This window comes from Aphelocoma coerulescens, chromosome 18, assembly GCF_041296385.1.
Source record: "Aphelocoma coerulescens isolate FSJ_1873_10779 chromosome 18, UR_Acoe_1.0, whole genome shotgun sequence".
NCBI lineage: Eukaryota > Metazoa > Chordata > Aves > Passeriformes > Corvidae > Aphelocoma > Aphelocoma coerulescens.
Window position 1 is genome coordinate 7907710 of NC_091031.1, and position 17513 is coordinate 7925222.

The 17513-nt window shown below is 54.6% G+C and overlaps 1 protein-coding gene and 1 long non-coding RNA gene across 2 annotated transcripts; both read right to left on the minus strand.

Moving 5' to 3' along the window:
• Window positions 1-7056: 7056 nt before the first annotated feature.
• LOC138120086 (uncharacterized) lies at window positions 7057-8457 on the minus strand. Its single transcript, XR_011155734.1, has 2 exons — window positions 8343-8457; window positions 7057-8069 (listed from the first exon to the last, which is right to left on the minus strand). It is a non-coding gene; the product is annotated as an uncharacterized lncRNA (long non-coding RNA).
• Window positions 8458-8849: 392 nt separating this feature from the next.
• Window positions 8850-15570, minus strand: FOXJ1 (forkhead box J1). Its single transcript, XM_069032488.1, has 3 exons — window positions 15506-15570; window positions 14218-14768; window positions 8850-11535 (listed from the first exon to the last, which is right to left on the minus strand). Exons 2-3 carry the CDS (start codon window positions 14713-14715, stop codon window positions 10735-10737), a joined length of 1299 nt encoding a protein of 432 aa, XP_068888589.1. The 5' UTR covers window positions 14716-14768; window positions 15506-15570; the 3' UTR covers window positions 8850-10734.
• Between the last annotated feature and the right edge of the window lie 1943 nt (window positions 15571-17513).

Here is a 17513-nt window from a genome sequence, read left to right on the forward strand (position 1 = left end):
GGGCCGGCAGGGGTGAGGGCGCGTGCGCACTGCCCTGCGAGCGGCCATGTTGGGAGTGGCGGCAGGGCTGCGCCGCCATCTTGGGAGGGCGTGATGGGTCCCAGAAGCGCAGGATGAATTATTTTGGAATGTGAGATCACCGAGCCCAACCTGCGCCTCAGCACCACCTTGTCAGGCAGACCATGGCACCGAGGGCCACGTCCAGTCTTAAACATCTCCAGGGATGGTGACTCCACCACCTCCCTGGGCGGCCTGGTCCACTGTCTAATCACACTTCTTGTGAAGAAATTCCTCTTCTTCTCCGACCTAAACCTCCGCTGGCACAGCTTGAAACTATGTCCTCTCGTCCTGAGCGTGGCACTGTTGCGTAAAATTTTCCTAAGAAAGGATGTTCTTTGATGTTTGACCTTTCTGTACTTTCAAGCCGAATCGACAATAAAGGAGATTTAATCCATGAAAGAGATAACAGCCAACAAGTTCTAAGTGATGTCCAGGTGTTAGAAAAACCGATTGCTTGTTGGTAGAATTGCCTTGTGAAGGTGTAGGGTTAGACATTTTTCAATTATCTGAGACTTAGGGGTAGGTTAACAAAGCTTGGGAAGAAAGATGTACTACTGATAGTGAGCAGAAAGAATGCAGAGTTTACGGGCCACGAGGACATTTGGCAGAACCCCCTTGATAAGGAAGAAACTTATCAAGCCAGCTCAGCAACTGGGCTGAATCAGCTCTGACTGGGTAAAAGGTAATTCCAGCAGGGGCAGATCCAAGAAACCCACCAACCCAAAAGAAGAGACAGACTGAGCACGTGGGCTAATTAGCATGGCAAGCAAGAGAATCATTCCCCAACAGAAGATAGAATAATAATTAATAAGAGAACTATGTAACTCGTAGCCAATTAGCACAGATTCCTTTGCTAAAATGTATAAATAGTAAAAGGTTTTGATTGTTGTCATGGCTTGATTTGTGGAATCCCAGCGAGCACCCAGACTTGTGCAGCTCTGAAATAAATAATCAATGTCTCTCTCGAGCGTGTCATGATTGGCTTATTGCACTGGGGGTAACAAATCTGATTTTTGTGCACAACAGATGCGGAGGGAGAGTCCAGGGCTTTGAGCCCAGGGAAGTGACATTATAGAAATTTGAGTGTGAATTATGTCAACCCACCCCTGTCCTGCATCCACTTTCTAGGGAGAAAAGTTATCCCACAGGGAAGAAAGGTTATCCCACAGGGGAGCTGCCCCCACTCCCTCCTGCAGCACAGATGGGGATGGCCAGGGGTATCACACACGGGGGGCTCTGCATCCCCCTAAACCACAGCAAGCCCAGAGCAGGGAGCTGGTTCTCCAGCACCTGCAGGTTCTCCAGCCCCAGCTTGTGCTGTCCTGTTCCGCTCCAAGGGTCCTGCCACGCGCAGGGACCGGTGTGTGCCCATCTGTCTTCCCCTTGTCAAACCACCCCAAGCTCCAGAGAGAAGCTCTTTTTTTTTTATTCAGCAGTGGATTTCACAACCCTCCCTGTCCTGCTGCTCACGGATGTGCCCAAGCTCTGGCTTGGTTTTCCCTGTGTGGCCACCACCGCCTGCCTGTGTTTTGTGGGGACACCTGATAATGGGGATCTTGAGGGTATAAGAGAGAAGATCCCTGTCTAGGCCCAGCCCCAGCACCTTCTGTGCTTCCCCACCCTGGGCTGGTGTGATCAGGAAAGATTTTTCTCCCTGAACAGCAGACCCATCTCTTTCTTCACAGCGTTCCATGCTCTTTCTGCCAGCACTTGCCCCCTCATTCAAAGGGCAGCCAGAGCCGAAAGGAACCTCCCTTGGGGAGCAGTTGTGTGTGTTTCCCCCAGTAATGCTGTTTATTTCTTGAAAACCCACCAAAAAGGTTCCCTCACCCTTTATGGAGTGACAGTGGGATAGATACGCCCACCCCCCCCCCCCCCCCCCCCATGCCAGCTGTGTGGGGTGATAAGGAGTGAACAAATGTACAGAAATAAATGTACAGCACTGTGTAAAAACTGCTGGACCCCGTGCAAACGTGAGGTGCGGCACCACATCCAAGAGGAAGCAGCAGGGGGGGGAAAAAAGCATCCTGGTCGAATGTAAGGAGTCCAAGGGGTTATTTCGGATAAAATTAAAAAGAAAGCGTAGAAATGCCGCAGTTTGAGCGCGTGTTAAAATAAGGCGAAGCACACCCGGCTGTCCGGGCTGCCAATGCCGCCAGGTCACGGCTGGCTGTCTCCCCAGCAGCGGGTGCAGCCGGCGGAGCGGCAGCTCCGGGACAATCCCGGTCCCTTTCCCGCCGCTGTTCCCGCCGCTCCCCGCCAGCCGCGCTCCCCGCGGGCCCGGGCGCGCTCTGCGAGCCGCAGATGCCGCGGTGCGGCACGGACTGCCCTGGTGACACCGCAGTGGCCAGGAATGCTGCGTCACCTTCTGCTCCCCCCTCCGTGAGGCACAACACAGAGGAAAAGCCTCTTTTTCCCCCACCGGAGAAGGGATTTTTCACTGTCAGCACGGGCGCAGAAGGTGGGAAATTCAGGCGATGTGCCTGACTAAGGACTGCATCCTCAGTGCAGGGCTCGCTTGGGGGCTGGTGTGGTAACGAGAGAGTTAACGAGTCCCTTTTCGTGTATTTGCTAAACAAAACCGGTTCCAGCGCTCCGAACCCCAAGACAGCGGCTCGGAGCGGAGCCCAGCACCTTCGGGGTGTGGAGGCTGCGGGGTTCCAGCAACGGCATCGCGCTGTTGTTCAGCAACGGGAGTTTGCACCACCACAGGCATGAGGAAGTGGCACCTGCTGGCGGCGACGTGACAGTCACTTCTCTCCGAGGACAAGGTGTTCAGGGCGTTGGCCACCCAAAATGCCACAGGAAAGAGAACTGAGCCTGATTAACGGGGGGAAACTGAGGCAGAGAGGGGTTTTGCTTTGCCTGCTCAGGGCTTGGCAGTGAATTGCTGGATAGACCCAGATATCCCCCAGATTTCTGTTTCTACTGATTGCCTTTATGGTGGCAAAGGTCATTGCACGAAGGTGTAATCTTGACAAGATTTGGATAAATTCAATTAATAGTAGCTCTTAAAGCAGGGACTTTCTGTCCCTTGAATGGTGGCTTGGTACTGCTCACCCCAGGAACAGCTCCTGCATTAAAATATAGTCATTTTATTGCAAAAAAATGAATTATGCCTGCTCTTGGCTCCCACTGGCAGGGTTGATCCTGCTCCTGCAAGACAGTGAGGAGGGGACAGCGGGGATGCAACAGAGCAGCAGCATTCCCAAGCCACAGGAGCTGCCCGAGGATGTAGTGAGGGCAAAACAAGATTAATGCAGACAGGAGCCTCCAGGAGAGCTTTGCATTTGATGTGGGAGAGGAGAGAGATCAGAGTATGGAGGAGTCAGGATTAACATAAATTTACAAACCTTCCATTCTGGGCTGCAGGGCTGTTCTGGACTGTGTTCCCCCATGGTGTGACCCACCAGTGCCCTGGGCTGCAGGAACACTCGGGAACACTGTCACTGGTGTTCCCTCTTCCCTGGGCACAGCCTGTTCTCTCTCCCCTCAGGTCAGCTGGACAGAAAAGGTGATCAATCTTCAGCCAAATTAATCTTCAGACAGAAAACCAATAGCTCTGAGCTGCCTATCAAGCCCCCAGTTTTCCCTTCCAGGTAGGGTTATGAGCAGAGAACCCCTGAAAGATGGAGTGAGTGTGCACAGGCAGGGCATGGGATGCACCCAGGCACGTGCCCTTGGCTGTTACATGTCCATGAACTCGAAGGGATGAGACAGGAACCAAATCCACCACAGGACTTTGCCTCCCTGGTAACGCCTCAAGCCCCTCTGACTTGGCTTTGATCCAGAGCACTGCAGTGTGCCACAGGGATGTGCACTGCTCCCGGAAAACCAGGTCCGTGTGGGACAAGGGCTGGCACCTGGGTTTCAGCAGCTTCCCAGCCATTTCTGTGTGGCCCTGAGAAGGGTCATGACAGCATTGCTGCTCCAGGGAAGGATGTGGCACAGCAGGAATCGCCCTGAAACAGTGCCTTGCAGGGAAATCCCTCAACGGCCCTCCCTGCTCCTTGCAGGAAGGAGCTCATGGCAATCAGCCCCTTCAAGGCTGGCCCCAGAAGTGCCCCCCAAGCCTTCAACTATCACAGACACAAGCTGTGCTCTCCCTCCCTCTGGCTTTATTTGCAGAGGGAATTAAGGTCCTGCTGGGAAAACCTCCCCTGTGCTCTGATAACTGCCTGCAGAGCCAGCTCTAAATGGCTTTTTGTAAATGAAAACCCAGGATTAACGAGGTTCCCCATGTCACTGTTTACTTAGTGTTCTGCCAGAGTGAGGGGAGCAGGGTAGAGACACCCTGCTCTGGGCAAGCCCCTTGGGCCACCAAGGAGCTGGCACATATTGGGGGACCAGCAAGGTGCCACCCAGCACATAGCAGAGCCTCCCTGGAGCAGGAGGTTCCCAGACGGGTTTGGGATGGGTGGGATGCGTGTGCACGTAGCAGGAGCCTTGGTGCAGGGGACAGGGCAAGGCCAGGGCACAGTGTTTTGTGAGCTAGGGGCCAGGGCTGGGGGATGATGCTCATTTTCTTCCTACACCACGTTGCTGGGGAAGGAAGGGGGGTGTTTGCCATGCGGGTTGGTGCTGGGCACACATCCCCCACGTGACAGGAACAGGGAGGCCGTGCAGGGCTGCAGCTGGCCTCATCCCCTCAGCAAGAATTCACTCAGGGATGGCAAGGAGCTGCCCACCGAGGCCATGGGGTTTGCTGAGGGGTGCAGGTCCAATGAGCCCCGTGCAGAGTCATCCCTGCCTGCCTGCAGCAGGACAAGGGGGTCCTGCCTCTATCTGCCGCACTCCCAGGGACTGGAGCCACCACAGCCGACCTTTGGATGTTTGCACATTCCTGCCTGTTAATGTGTCTCGTAACCAAAAGCTGCCAGGATGGAGCATTACTCCCCCCAGCACTTGCCAGGCTGCTCCCTCCCGTTCCCCAGCTGAGAATTGGCACCCACCCCGTACCGGGTGGGAGCATGGGCTCCTCAAAGGAGCAAAACCTGATGCCTCTGGTAGGAGCGATGAGCATCCCACCCCTTGACACCAGCGAGCCCCAAATGCTCCCAGAGCTCTTGGGGCAGGCAGGAGTCACCTCTCCCAGCCAGGCATGGGGAGAAGGAGCTCCGTTTCGGAGCAGAGCCGCGCTTCCCTCAGCTGCCAGGCTGGCACATTGCCCGCCAGCACAGTGCCAGGCCAAATTCTTTGCGATTTCTAGGTCAACACCCGCCTATCGTAATGCCCTGAGCCCTCCTGCTGCCTGTGCCAGCCTCCAGCCCAGTGGTCCCTGTGCACAGGACAGGAGCATCCCAAAGGATCCACACCTGACACTGCTCATCCTGGCTGGCCCATCGCGAGTATTTGACCCCCATTGCTCCAAATTTGCAATTCCCCAAATGCCTGGCTCTGCCCACAGCAGCACTCCTAGGAGAGCTGTGTCCAGGGAGTGTACAGCTTGCACCCTGCCCCAGCTTCCACCTACTTTGAGGGGTTTAAGACCCATCCCAAGGAGTCAGACACCAAAGGTGTGTGTTTGCTTTGGATTTCTAGAGCCCTTTTCTCACTATCATGATGGCAGTGAAAAACCCCCATAATCTCAAGACATGGCCTAACGCTCCAAACCTGGAAATAAATCACCTGGAAAAACACCCTTTGTAAAGAAATCCCCGTGGCCCCGGTGCTTGTTTGCAAACCGGCCAAGTTTCGACCTTGGAGTGACGTGGTTTCCCAAAGAAGGAGGCGATGCTGGCACAGCTCCGGCAGCTCAGCCCCTCCACTGGGGGGTTGGATGCGTCCCCTCATGCCCACAGGGACCCCTTTCCACAGCATGGGCCAGGCTGGAGGAGCAAGAGCCCTGTGGGGCTGCAGTCCCCTACCCGGGCACGCATCGAGGGGACGGTGGGGCTGAGGATGAGGAGGAGGAAGGGGCAGCCGAGCGTGTCCATGTGACGGCTCTTACGCAGGGGCTGTTGCATTGTGGCCACTGGCGCTCCCCCCCTCCCTGCCGCAGGGCAAGCCCTGGCCTGCCGGGACATTGTGCCAGCTGGGAACAGCGACTGGCAACAGCCACTGACCCGTCCCGGGGCTCCCTGAGGCGCAGAGGGACGCGGGCACCCGAGAGGACTTTAGCTGGATGTGCTCCTCCATGCCAGAGGGTGCAGCACTCCACACACTGCACAAGAACAGGGCTGAAATAGGTGCGGACGTGCTCCAAAAGTTCTGCTGAGATAATCAGGTTCGGACCCACCTCAGCCCTGCCTCAGTTTCCCCATGAGGGTGCTGAGAGCCATCCGGGCTGTGTGAGTGCCACAGGTCCCGCTGGGCCCTGATGGCAGTGCAAGGTCACTGCTGGAAAAGCAGGACAGGAGCTTTGCCCCCCTCTCTGTTCTCAAAGCCACCTCCCCCAGCAGCCCTGCAGAGGGGTGTTTGCATACAGCCTGATCCCTCCAGGCAAAGCCATCAGAGTCCAGCTGTGGGGCTCAGCACAGCCTATCTGGAGTTTGCTACGGCACCTCCAGCCCATCAGGTATGAAACACTAAAGAATTAGCACCACAGGGATGGAGAGTCCCTGAGCTGTCCCCAAGCCCTGCCCTGTGTGAGTGCCAGGCTGTCCTGATGCCATCCCCATCCCATCCCCACCAGGGACCTGCTGTACCAGGTAGATCTCTCTGTCTGAGTGTGGTTCCCAAGAGATTTCACATCCGTGTGAACTCCTGGATGCATGTTTGGGATCCTGGTTTTTTCCCCAAACTTTGGAGGTTCATTCATTGCCATGCAAGGCAAGTCCATTCCCTACCCTCCTCCATCCTGTTTCCCCCTTCTCCCCCTCCTCACCACTCCAACCATCCCAGCCTAGGATGTTAAAATGGGCTGAATTTGTTACGATGAGAGGGGAAAAATTTTTTAGAAATCTGGGGATGAAGAGAGAACCCATGAGCTGTGACCTCCTCCAAATTCAAGGCACCAAATCCACACAAGGAAAACAAAAGGCAGCGAGATTAGCATTTCCAAACAGAGCAGAGATGGCCCCAATCTTTGAGCTGTTTATTCTAGGGTTGATTTTCAATATTTAGGATGATTAGCAAGTGAAAGCCGGCTGTTGCCAGAATGGCTCCATGCCAGCCCCACACTCAATGGAGGGAAAAGAAAGACACGGCAAGAAAGGGAGAGAAAAGAAGGGCTTATGTGTATATTTTTTTCTCCCTCTGTGAGCGGGAGATTGGTTTGAGGTGTCAATGTTTGCCCATCAGGGAGGGATGATGGATGAGGAGACGGCTGGGGAAATAGCAGAAATAAATAATAAAGGAATAATTGCCATGTGCTTAATAACCAGCTGGGGAAGGACCTCACTAGGGCAGCGAGCTGAGCTTGCCGAGAGTTTTTGGAGCTGGGCTCTTCCCAGATCCTCTTCTGTGGGTGCTGGTGGATGCCCCAAAACTGGAGTACTCTGGGTTCACTGCTCGTAGCAGGGGGGACACAGCGCAGGGTCCCCATCCCATCCCCGCCCCTGTGCCGGGCGAGCCGGGGCAGCCCGCGGGGCTGGACCGGCCCCAGCCCCGGCTGCAACCCCGCTGCCACCGGCAAGCCCGGGCAGGTCCGCGGCCGCCGGGTCCCGACCCCGCTGCTGGCACCGAGCTGCGCCCCGAGCACAGCCGCGCTTTGTGCCCCGCGTCCCGCGGGAAGCGATGCCACCGCCCCGGGCACCCCCAGCTCCCGCACCTCCTGGCCGCCGCTTGAAAAAACACCACCCCCTCCAAACTATCTCGCTGAAAGAAAGGAAAATTCACGTCCAAGTCGGTTTGGTTGCTTTCAGCTGCTGAACAAAACGGGGTTGTTTCAGGCCTCGACTGGTGCCTCCTTTATATTCACCCTTTCTCACTTTAAACCCCTCGACTGGCTCCGGCAGGCTGGAATATTTTTTCCTGGCAAGGTTGCTTATTTCAGTCCTCTGGCAGGGTGGGGATGCTGGAGGCTTCTCTTTTCCAGGGGGTTTGAAAACAGTACTACATGTTTGTGCCTGGCAAAACAAATTTAAAAAGTGGACTGAGGGGCAGGGGAAGTGCCAGCTTTTTGTGGCCCTGAAGTGCCACCAGGACTGGGGGGAAGAAGGGAGCAGCTCTTCCAGTGCTTCCAACACAGAGCTCAAAGGAGGAGAAGCCAGGACAAGGAATTCTCTAATGCCTTCTGGTATTCGTGGCCCCCAATATCCCAAAGCTGAAAGGAAAGCCCTAATCTGCCTCTAAATTCCAACCCAGACACACCAAAGCTGTTCCCCCAGGGATAACCCTACCTTTTCCCAAGGGCAGCATCCTCCCTTCCCAGCACAAAGCACACACAGACCAGGGCAAGTGTCTGTCCTGAGCCCAGGCCTTATTTTGGGTTGAGATTGGCTGGATTGGGAGCAGCTGTGGCAGCTCTGGGACTGGCTGCTGGAGTGCCTGGTGCTGAGGGGATCCAGGAGCTCACTGGGAAGCTGATAGGGTGTTCCTCATGTGCTGGGGAGAAGGCCAGGGCTGTGTCCTCGGGGCAAGAGGGCCGGGATAGGCAGGAGTGGGTGCACCCAAAGCACCAAGCTGGAGGAGCCCCAGGCAGGGTCTGGAGGGGGATCTCTGTGCTGCTCCTGTCCCCAGCCTGTACCCAGAAGGACTCTGAAGCCACTTGGGCATCTTGGAGCATCTACAGGGCCAGGTGGAGACATGGCACAACCAGAGGCATCCTCCCTGTCCGCCGCAGGAGCTCCCTGCAGGGCCAGGAAAGGCTTTTCCCAGGGTTGGGAGCAGCTCCCAGGGCTCAGGACACAAGGCTGAGCAAGGTTGAACTTGGAGAATTCAGAAGGGACCTGTATTTTCTTACCAGCTAATTATCATACTTGTGTCACATAGGTGGTGTGTAACCATTGTCTCACTGAGGGTGGTTCGTGCCTCAGTTTCCCCACAGGGAATTACTGCACAGCTGTGGGAGTGGGTGAGAGCTCCTGTGTCCTGGGACTGGTGTACAAGCAGAGCTGGGCTGGGGAAAGGAAACAAGGAGGCAAAAGGGCTTCTTTCTTCTCCGTTTTTTTTCTTTATTATTATTTCTTTTTAATTTGTAAATAACTTTGCATGAAAAAAAGTTAAATTGCACAAGTATCTCTGTAGTTCTCCAACATAATCCCCAAAGCAGGAAAACAGAAGAAAAACAGTGAGTAAAAAGAAACATTGTCAATACAAACAACTACGCTGACCCCAAAGCCCCTCCTAAGTGCTTTTGTAACCAAAACAGAATCTATTTACAATCTTCCATTTCTTTTGCCGAGTCTAAGACACACCACTACAATTCCAGCTTCTACTTGCTCCTACCTAATGGCTGCTCTACCTCTCACAGCCTACAGCAAAGGAGAGGCAAAGAATCCGGTTCTTGAGAGCTTCAAGTCAAGTTTCAGCAGCTCCCAAAATATTTCCAGGTTACCTTGCACTGACCCTGCCACGCTCTCGCTGCACACTGAGCCAAAGGGCCGAAGCTTCTCTTGGTGTCAGTCCTGATGTCTCTCTTGGCTGGATGGGACTTCATTTCCACTGCTGTCCCCAGAGCCTGTTGCACGCACAGTCTTTGGCCTGAGCTCCTGGATGGAGCCTGAATGTGGATTTCTTTCCTCCTCGGTCCCACCTGGGAGCGTTCGCTGTGGAGCGGCTCCATCACCACCAGCTGAGGGCCAGGCCGTGGGGTTTTCCTTACGCTCGGAGCCTGATGGAAGAGCTGGAGAAGTGAAGAGCAACAGTCTCAGACCAAAAATGCGGAGAGGGGCTATGTCAGTGCGTGAAAGAGAGGGTTCATGGTGCTCCAGACCCTTTGGCAACTGCAGCAAGGATTTTTTGGGTACAAAAAATACAAAAGCCAGTTTTGGGAGCACCCCGGTCCCTGCTGCTCCTCTTCTCCTGCCAGGGCCAGTTCCTGGATTCTTCACAAAACCTGTTGGTGCAGGAGTCCTCCCTTGTGTGGTCTTGTTTTACAGAACAGTGAACACAAAACCTTTAAACAGTGAAAATATAAAACAACTCTCAAACTGCATTTCCAGTCTTCCCCTCCCCCCTTAAGAAATTCTAGTGCTAGAAAATATAGATTTCTTTGAATATATAATATATAATAGATTATATAAAAACATCTAAAGAGGCACACTTGCTGAATTTATAAACCTTTTCTTCCTCCCTAGGCACAAGTCAGCTGGGATGTTGAACTTGGAGAATCCAGAAGGGACCTGTATTTTCTTACCAGCTAATTATCATATTGTACCTACCAACTGCACTGAGACAGAAAAAGGAAAGACAGAGAGAAACAGAGAGACAAAGAGGTGTGGAAATTGCACTTAAGTCTATCAAGTCCTAAGCCACCAGGAATCTCATGTCTTAGATGGGATTTTGCAGGTGATTTTAGCCCTGATGGAAAAGAACCCATCGTAATTCACATTTCTTTTTTTAAAGTAAAATGTAAAAAAATAAGTAGTGTTAACTTCCTTCTCTTGAGAAAACTAGAGACTTCTGAGGTGTCCTTTAGAGACACAGCAGGCAGTTCCTGGGGTGGTGGGATTTTTCTCTGGTGTTTCTCGGAATAACCTTACAATGAAGCTGGTAAAAGTCACCATGGGCATCTCTAGGAAATCTTGTCCCTTGTAAGTCCCAGCTTGGGGAGAGCATCCTACAAAAGTCTCACAAGAGGCGTGCCAGACTGCTCAGGTTGATGACATCTGCCAGCAAAGAGGCATCGATGTCTTCAAACACCTGATCAATGTTGACACAGTTGGAGAGGTAATCGCTTGTCCCTTCATCCCAGGGGTGCTCCAAGAAAGTCGTGGCCATGAGGGTTTCATTAAAGTCCAGGCTGTACTGGTTGGATTCGGTGACAACCTGTTCCTGCCCCTGGGGACACTCCATGTGTTGCCCTTGTCCTGTCCAGTCCGGCTCGCATGTGACAGGGTTGATGGAAGGTGGGAGCTCCATATCCACCAGAGTGGAGAAGTCTCCGTTGAGGTTGGTGTTAAAGACAGTTTCCCAATCAAAGACCCCTTTCAGCGATCCCAGCTCAGTCTGCTCCTCCTGGGTCATCAGGGCCGAGCTGGGAAGCCGGGACGCCTTGGCCGTGGGCAGGGGCGAGGGCTGCTTGCGCTTCTGCCCCGCTTTGGTACCCCCTGGGTTCCAGCTCTGGCTGCTGGTGGTTTCCTCAAACTCCTTGAGCAGCTGCTGCGATGCCACGTTGGCCTCGAGGACGTTGTTGGAGCTGCAGCAAGAAGTGGCCGGGCTGCCAACGTGCTGTGCTTCCTTCTGGACTCTTCCAGAGAAGGCCGGGTGGATCTGCACCGGAGACATCCTCCGCTTTTTGTAAGTCCCGTACTTGAGCCGGTTGGCATAGTAGGGGTCCAGCTTCCAAAATCCGCCTTTCCCTGGCTCGTCTTTCTCCCGAGGAACCTTGATGAAAGACTTGTTCAAGGAGAGGTTGTGCCGGATGGAGTTCTGGAGCCAAAAGAGAAAGAAACCAAGGCTGAATGCTTGTCTGCTGCTGCGGGACCTACCTGCGTGGGGAGGCTGCTGGAGGTTTTCAGCAAGGACCTTGAAACAAAGCAGAGCTGGCAACATCCAGACATCCAAGGCTACATGCCCAGCAGGAAATCCCTCAAACCCCTGAGTTTTCCCCCCTGAGTCTCCAGCAGAGTTTTCCTGCCTCCTGTCTCATCCAGCCAAAGGTGGCAGGAGCCAAGGGGTTCAAGGTAGGACTTGCCACCCAGGGGGAAACTTTTGGGCAACTCTCCTTGGCTGGAAATTTGGGCCATGGGGCCTTGGATCATGCAGAGCACTGGGTGAAACTGGCTTGAATTGCTCTAGGCATGGAGCTAGGCTGGAGGAGGTTGGATCCTCCTTCATTCCAAGGAGGAAGAGGTGGGTGTCTACACCCATGTTACAAGGCAGCACTGTGGGGTGGTGGCAACATCAGGGCCCTGCTGGCACCCCCCAGTTCATCTGTGTCTATTGTTAGTGTTGAGAGGAAAATATTTGGCCAAAACATAAGCACCATGCCTTCCCCCAGCCACGCTGGCACAAATCCGACGGGAGAACCCAGAAAGACACGTGGGCTGTTCCACCCTGTGTGTCCCCAGAGGTGCCTCCTGGCCCAGGGAAGCTCAGTGTGAAATCACTGCATCTTCATCAGCCACTGCTCAAATAAGATGAGGGGAAAAAAAAAAGGGGAGGGGGGAAAAGAAGAAAAGGAGGAGTTTCTGCTCCCGTCGAGCTGTTCTGAAACCCTGAATGTGCCTGGAGTGATGTGAATAATCAGAAAGGAAACTCAGTTATTGGGTAAATAACCCAGCGTTGGACTCCACAAAGCCAGGACTGTACTAAGAGATTGGATATGGTAGAGGTGGTGGGTTTTTTTTAATGTTGCCTGGATATCTTTATGCTTATTCATCCATAATCCGTAGTGCCGAATAGGAAAAACAAGGCTCAATTGCTTAGAGCTGTTGAAAAACATGCACACACACACACACACACAACAAAACCCTCCTCTGGGCTGAAGCTCCTTGGGTTTGTTGGCTCCTCTCCAAAGCACTCAGCTCCCACAGGAATATATCCATCTCCCCCCCCCCAGACTATGGGTGGCATGACCTTTCCAGGCTGTCTTCACGTACGGGAATCGGGATAGGGGATGAGAGCACAGCCTCGAAAAGAAAGAAAAGGGGGGGGGGGGGAAAGAAAAAGAAAGGAAGGAAAAAAAAAAAGTGAAAAGAAACAAAAGATTTTAAAAAAGGAAGAAGAAAGAAGAAAGAAGAAGGAGGAACACAGATATTCCCCCACACAATCCAGGCTGTGGTAACTCCAGTTTTACTGTGTAATGAAATTTTACAAGGATCAGAGACTTGAAAGCTGAATTCTCTTCTCCCCATCTCTCCTCCTCATCCCAAACTTCACTCAGCCCGGGCTGAATTATTACTCAGCCGGTCAACATATTTATCATTCCTCCCTGCAACAGTCCAGGGTACCCCCTGCATCTCTGCAGAGAGGGATTGAAAACCTTTCTTTTTTTAATGAACACATTTAATTAAAAATGGTGTGAATGCCCAGCCATGAAGTGTGCAGGAGAAAGTCAACCTGCTGGCGCCCAGCTCCTGCTTCCAAATCACTTTCACAGGTCCCCTGAGTGTAAGAGGGGGACCAAGATGGCCTTGGAGGGGGTCCAGGAAAAGTTCCCTTCCCTCTGATGGGCTTCAAGAGCCACTGGAAACCCACCTGCCTGGGGAGAAGGTGGGCAATGCCTGGGCTTTGCAGTGGGGCTCTCCAGCCCTGCTTGGATGGGCACTGCCACCAGGATTAGTGACACACTGTGGATTTGGGATGGGAATGACCCCAGCAGAGGGTTGAGCCCCGCAGGGCCCTCCAGCCCTGCCACATCCTAGAAAACCTCACGTGCCAGAGGTCCCCTCATGTGATGGAGGAGGGTGGGTGGGAAAAGCCCCTGGGCTTCAGGCTGCTCCCAAGCTGGTGAGCCTGGGGGCTGTCCCCTCCCCACCAGGGACATGCTCCTGCTAGCTGGGGACAGCAGCACAAGTTAACCACTCTTGTTCTTCCCCCTGCAGATGTCACCAGCTCATCCCAGTGATGGAGCCTCCGTGGCCTGTCCCTGGGGCCAGGAGCCCAGTGCTCTGCCCTGCTTGGAGAGCAGCAGCATTTCTGCTCAAAACCTCCCCAGTGAGAGACTTGTCCAACAAGTGGCATCTCCATCCCTCTCCTGTTCCTCGTCCTCAGCACCCAGGCACACTTGACCTGGCAACTTCTCCATGTGTGCTCAACCCCGAGGGACTCAGGACCCCACAATAGCTCCAGGAATGTAGGGACAGAGAGGCCTTTGCCTTGAAGCCAAGAGGAGTCTCAGGTGCCAGGAGCCCAATCAGTACCACCCTGCTCCCAAAATGGTCCTGGGCTCTCGCCCAGAATGGCTCCTTCCCTCTGCCACCCCTGTGGCCGTGGCATTTGTGCCCAGCCAAGTTCTTCCCCATTCTGTCCCTTCCCCACTGGCGGCCTGTGCCGCTCTTTTCCCAGTGGGATCCAGCATCCCTGCAGGATCTTGTCTTGCAGGGTGGAGGCTGTGGAAAGCCCTGCTCAGCCCTGCAGGGAGAGCGGCCAAGGCTCCACATCTCCTACCTGCCAGGTGGGATCGGCGTGTCGGAAGTAGCAGAAGTTGTCAGTAATCCACTTGTAGATGGCAGAGAGGGTGATTTTGGGTTTATTGCTGGCTTCCATGGCCATGCAGATGAGAGTGGCGTAGGAGTAGGGTGGCTTGACGTGGGGGTTGGTCTTGTAGTCGATGTCCCCTGCGAGATGAGGGGGCACGGCCACGTCGTGGTGAGTGGTGGAGGAGGTGGAGGAGGAGACGGGCGTGCAGGGAGTGTGGCGTGTGCCCTTGCAGGCGGGGTCAGCAGCCAGGGGCGAGCACGGGGACTCAAAATCAACCAGGCTGAACAGACTCTCACTCATCATGTAACAGTCCTGGGGGTCCGAGCCAGAGTATAACTGGGGGAGGCCAGTCTGGGCCACTGTGAAGTCCCTCAGCCACATGAGGTCTGGCAGGCTGTCATCCAGGTCTTCCTCCACGCACTTCAATTTGCCCTTGGCTTTCAGCGCTCGGCTCGGCCACGCCATGCCTCCCTCAGTGCTCCCCGGGCTGCACGTGAAGGGGAGGGATGGGGCAGATCCTGCAATAACAACAGGGACAGGGGTGAGGCTCCCCAAGGTGCAGTCTCTCTCTGACAGACCTGGGTGCTCCTGGAGCTGCTGGGTGAGACCCATCCCTGGCGTGCTGTGCAAGGGACCTGCAACACCTGCCCCGAGGGGCTTTAGCACCCTTGAACCTTGGGGAAATTCCCTCAAACTCCAGCACCACCTCAGTGTCACCCACTGACCTGCTGCCCAGTGAGCTCTTGGCTGAACAAAGAATTTAAAAAAAATCAACAAAAACCCCCTCAAACAACCAAAATCCAGCCCTGCCATCCCACTAAGCGAGGTTGTTTCTTGGGGACACACATCTCTGGATACCTGGCACTCGCAGGACTAACGCTCAGCACTCAACACCAGGACAAAATACTTTAAAGTTTCCCCCCTCGCAGGCAGCTTCTCTCAGTTTGATGCTATTTCTGCTTTTACTTTCCCCTGGTACCCAGAAACAACTCAGGGGTGGGGTGGGGGAGCTGGCAGGGTTCCACCCCAAGCACATTCTCAGTCAGAGCAAGACGGCAGCTTCAGACTTTGGGGAGTCCTGTGCAGGGGATGTGGATGTAAACCCGAAATGCCGAGTGTTTGGGCCAGGAGAGAGCGCCAGGAGGGCGCACGGCAGGAGCCGCTCCCCCGCGCAGACCCACCGCCCCTAACAGCGGCTTCGCCCGCGCTGCCCTTCCCATCCCAGCGCCCTCCCGGCTCCGCCGCATGCCCTTACCCGTGCCGGTGTCGCCCCCCGACAGCCAAAGTTCACGGCAGAGTAAGAAGCTTCTGGAAAAACAGGAGGGGGGGGGTAAAAAAATACAAAAAAAATTAAAAAAAAAAAAAGAAAAGAAAAAAGATAAAGGGAAAGAGAAGCCCCGTGGGTGTCCGGGTGCCCCGTGCCGGCCGCCTGCGGTGTGCCCGGGCCGGGCCGTGCCCGCCGAGCCGCCGTGAGCCGCGGCCGCCCCGGCGCGGGGTTAAGTAGCGGCTCCGAGAGGCTTCGCGCGTTGCCGCGGCGACGCCGCGCCCCGTAAACATCCTCCGGCCTCGCCATTGGCCCGCGCGTTGCCATGGGGACGGGGGGTGGTACCCAGGGATGCTGCAGGACCCCCCCAACCCAGCCCCGGAGAGATGAGGAGGTTCCGGGGTGACCTTATCGCGGCTGTTCAGTGCCTCGAGGGAGCCGTAAGAAAGCTGGAGGGGGACTTTTGGCACGGGGGTGTGGTGATAGCACAAAGGGGAACGGCTTCAAACTGAAAGAGGGTGGGTTTAGATTGGATTTTAGGAAGAAATTATTGTGAGGGTGGTGGAACAGGTGGCCCAGAGAGGCCGTGGCTGCCCCATCCCTGGATTAGTTCAAGGCCAGGTTGGATGGGGCTTGGAGCAACCTGGGATAGGGGAAGGTGTTCCTGCCTGTGGCGTGGGGGGTGTTGGAACTGGATGATCTTCAATGCTCCTTCCAACCCAAACCGTTCTGTGATTCTATGCAAACCTGAGTCCTGCCCCTCCAGGGACAACCCCAGCCCTTTTCCTCCTACCTGTGCCCCCATCCCGTCTCTTGCTCCTGAGGCACCCACAGCAATGAGGGTACAGCTGAAGTGGGGCTGGGAAACTCCAACAATAAAGGATGGAGTCTGCCTTTATTTAGTTCAAAAATTTACAGCCACAGGCTTCTCTAAGAAATCCCTGCCCCCCTCACTGCCATGCCGAGGGCTTTAACAGAGGCCAGGGAGGGATTCCTTTGAAGGATCTGACCATGTGCAAGCCATCCCCCCCAGCTTTTTCGGTCATGGGTTGGACTTGATGATCTCAGAGGTCTTTTCCAATCTGATTGATTCTGATTTTGACTCAGCTGCAAGTTCCTTCCCCCCACCATCATCAGCTCCCTCAACTAAACCCACATTATAACCCCCCCTTACAGCCCTCCTCACCTTTAAGACTTCAGCTCCCAGCACATATTTTCTTCCCCACCACTGGAGGTATTTCTCTTGCATGAGCTCCCAGCTCCTTGTTGCTCCTCTTCTGCCCCAGGAAAAGTTCCCTCTGAGTGTCCTCATCCATCCCAGCCATGACAGAGGCCACCCACACCACACACCAGGAAGATGCCTCTACTCCAGGCCAGACTCTTCCTGCAGAGGTTTAGGTTGCATTTGTCCTTTTTTCCATCCTGGAAGGATTTAGGATGGCTGGGAATGTAGGTTGGAAGGGACCTTGGGAAGTGTTTTAGAACATTTGAAGCAGCTGGGCTGGTTTGGAGAAGGTACCTGGGTGACAGGTGAGTGGGTGCTCCCAGCCAAAAAGGGTCTTTACACACCAAGCCCCCCAAACCCCGACTGCCCTCACCCTGCAATCGCTAAATGACTCTGGACACTTTGTCGACATAAGATACCCTTTATTAAACATACTCTTAAAATCCAAAACATGCTCAAAGCAAAATCATAAGCAGCAATCTGGTTTCCTTCCTTAAATCCCTGACACGAGGGTCACTGGAACAAGGGGCTGCCCCGTGAGACAAGGGCTGTCACCTTCCACCCCACGCTCCTGCCTGCCCCTTGTCCCTTCTGGATGGCTGAGGACGGCACTGGTGTCACCCATGCCCAAATCCCGTCTCTCCTGTGCCACCCAGAGGATGGATTCTTTGCTCACAGCCAGGCAGCAGCACTGCTCGGCCACAGCATCCTCCCGGCTCCTCTCCATCGCAGCCGCGGGCGCTCTGAGCGAGGGGCAGCGCCGTGACCTTGTCT

What these genes read in the sequence shown, in the direction of transcription:
- FOXJ1 (XM_069032488.1), bottom strand. Translation starts at nt 14,715, where the DNA reads ATGGCGTGGCCGAGCCGAGCGCTGAAAGCCAAGGGCAAATTGAAGTGC. An exon ending in ACGCCGATCCCACCTGGCAG is followed by an intron (nt 11,536 to 14,217) that starts GTAGGAGATGTG and finishes TTTTGGCTCCAG; the next exon opens with AACTCCATCCGGCACAACCT.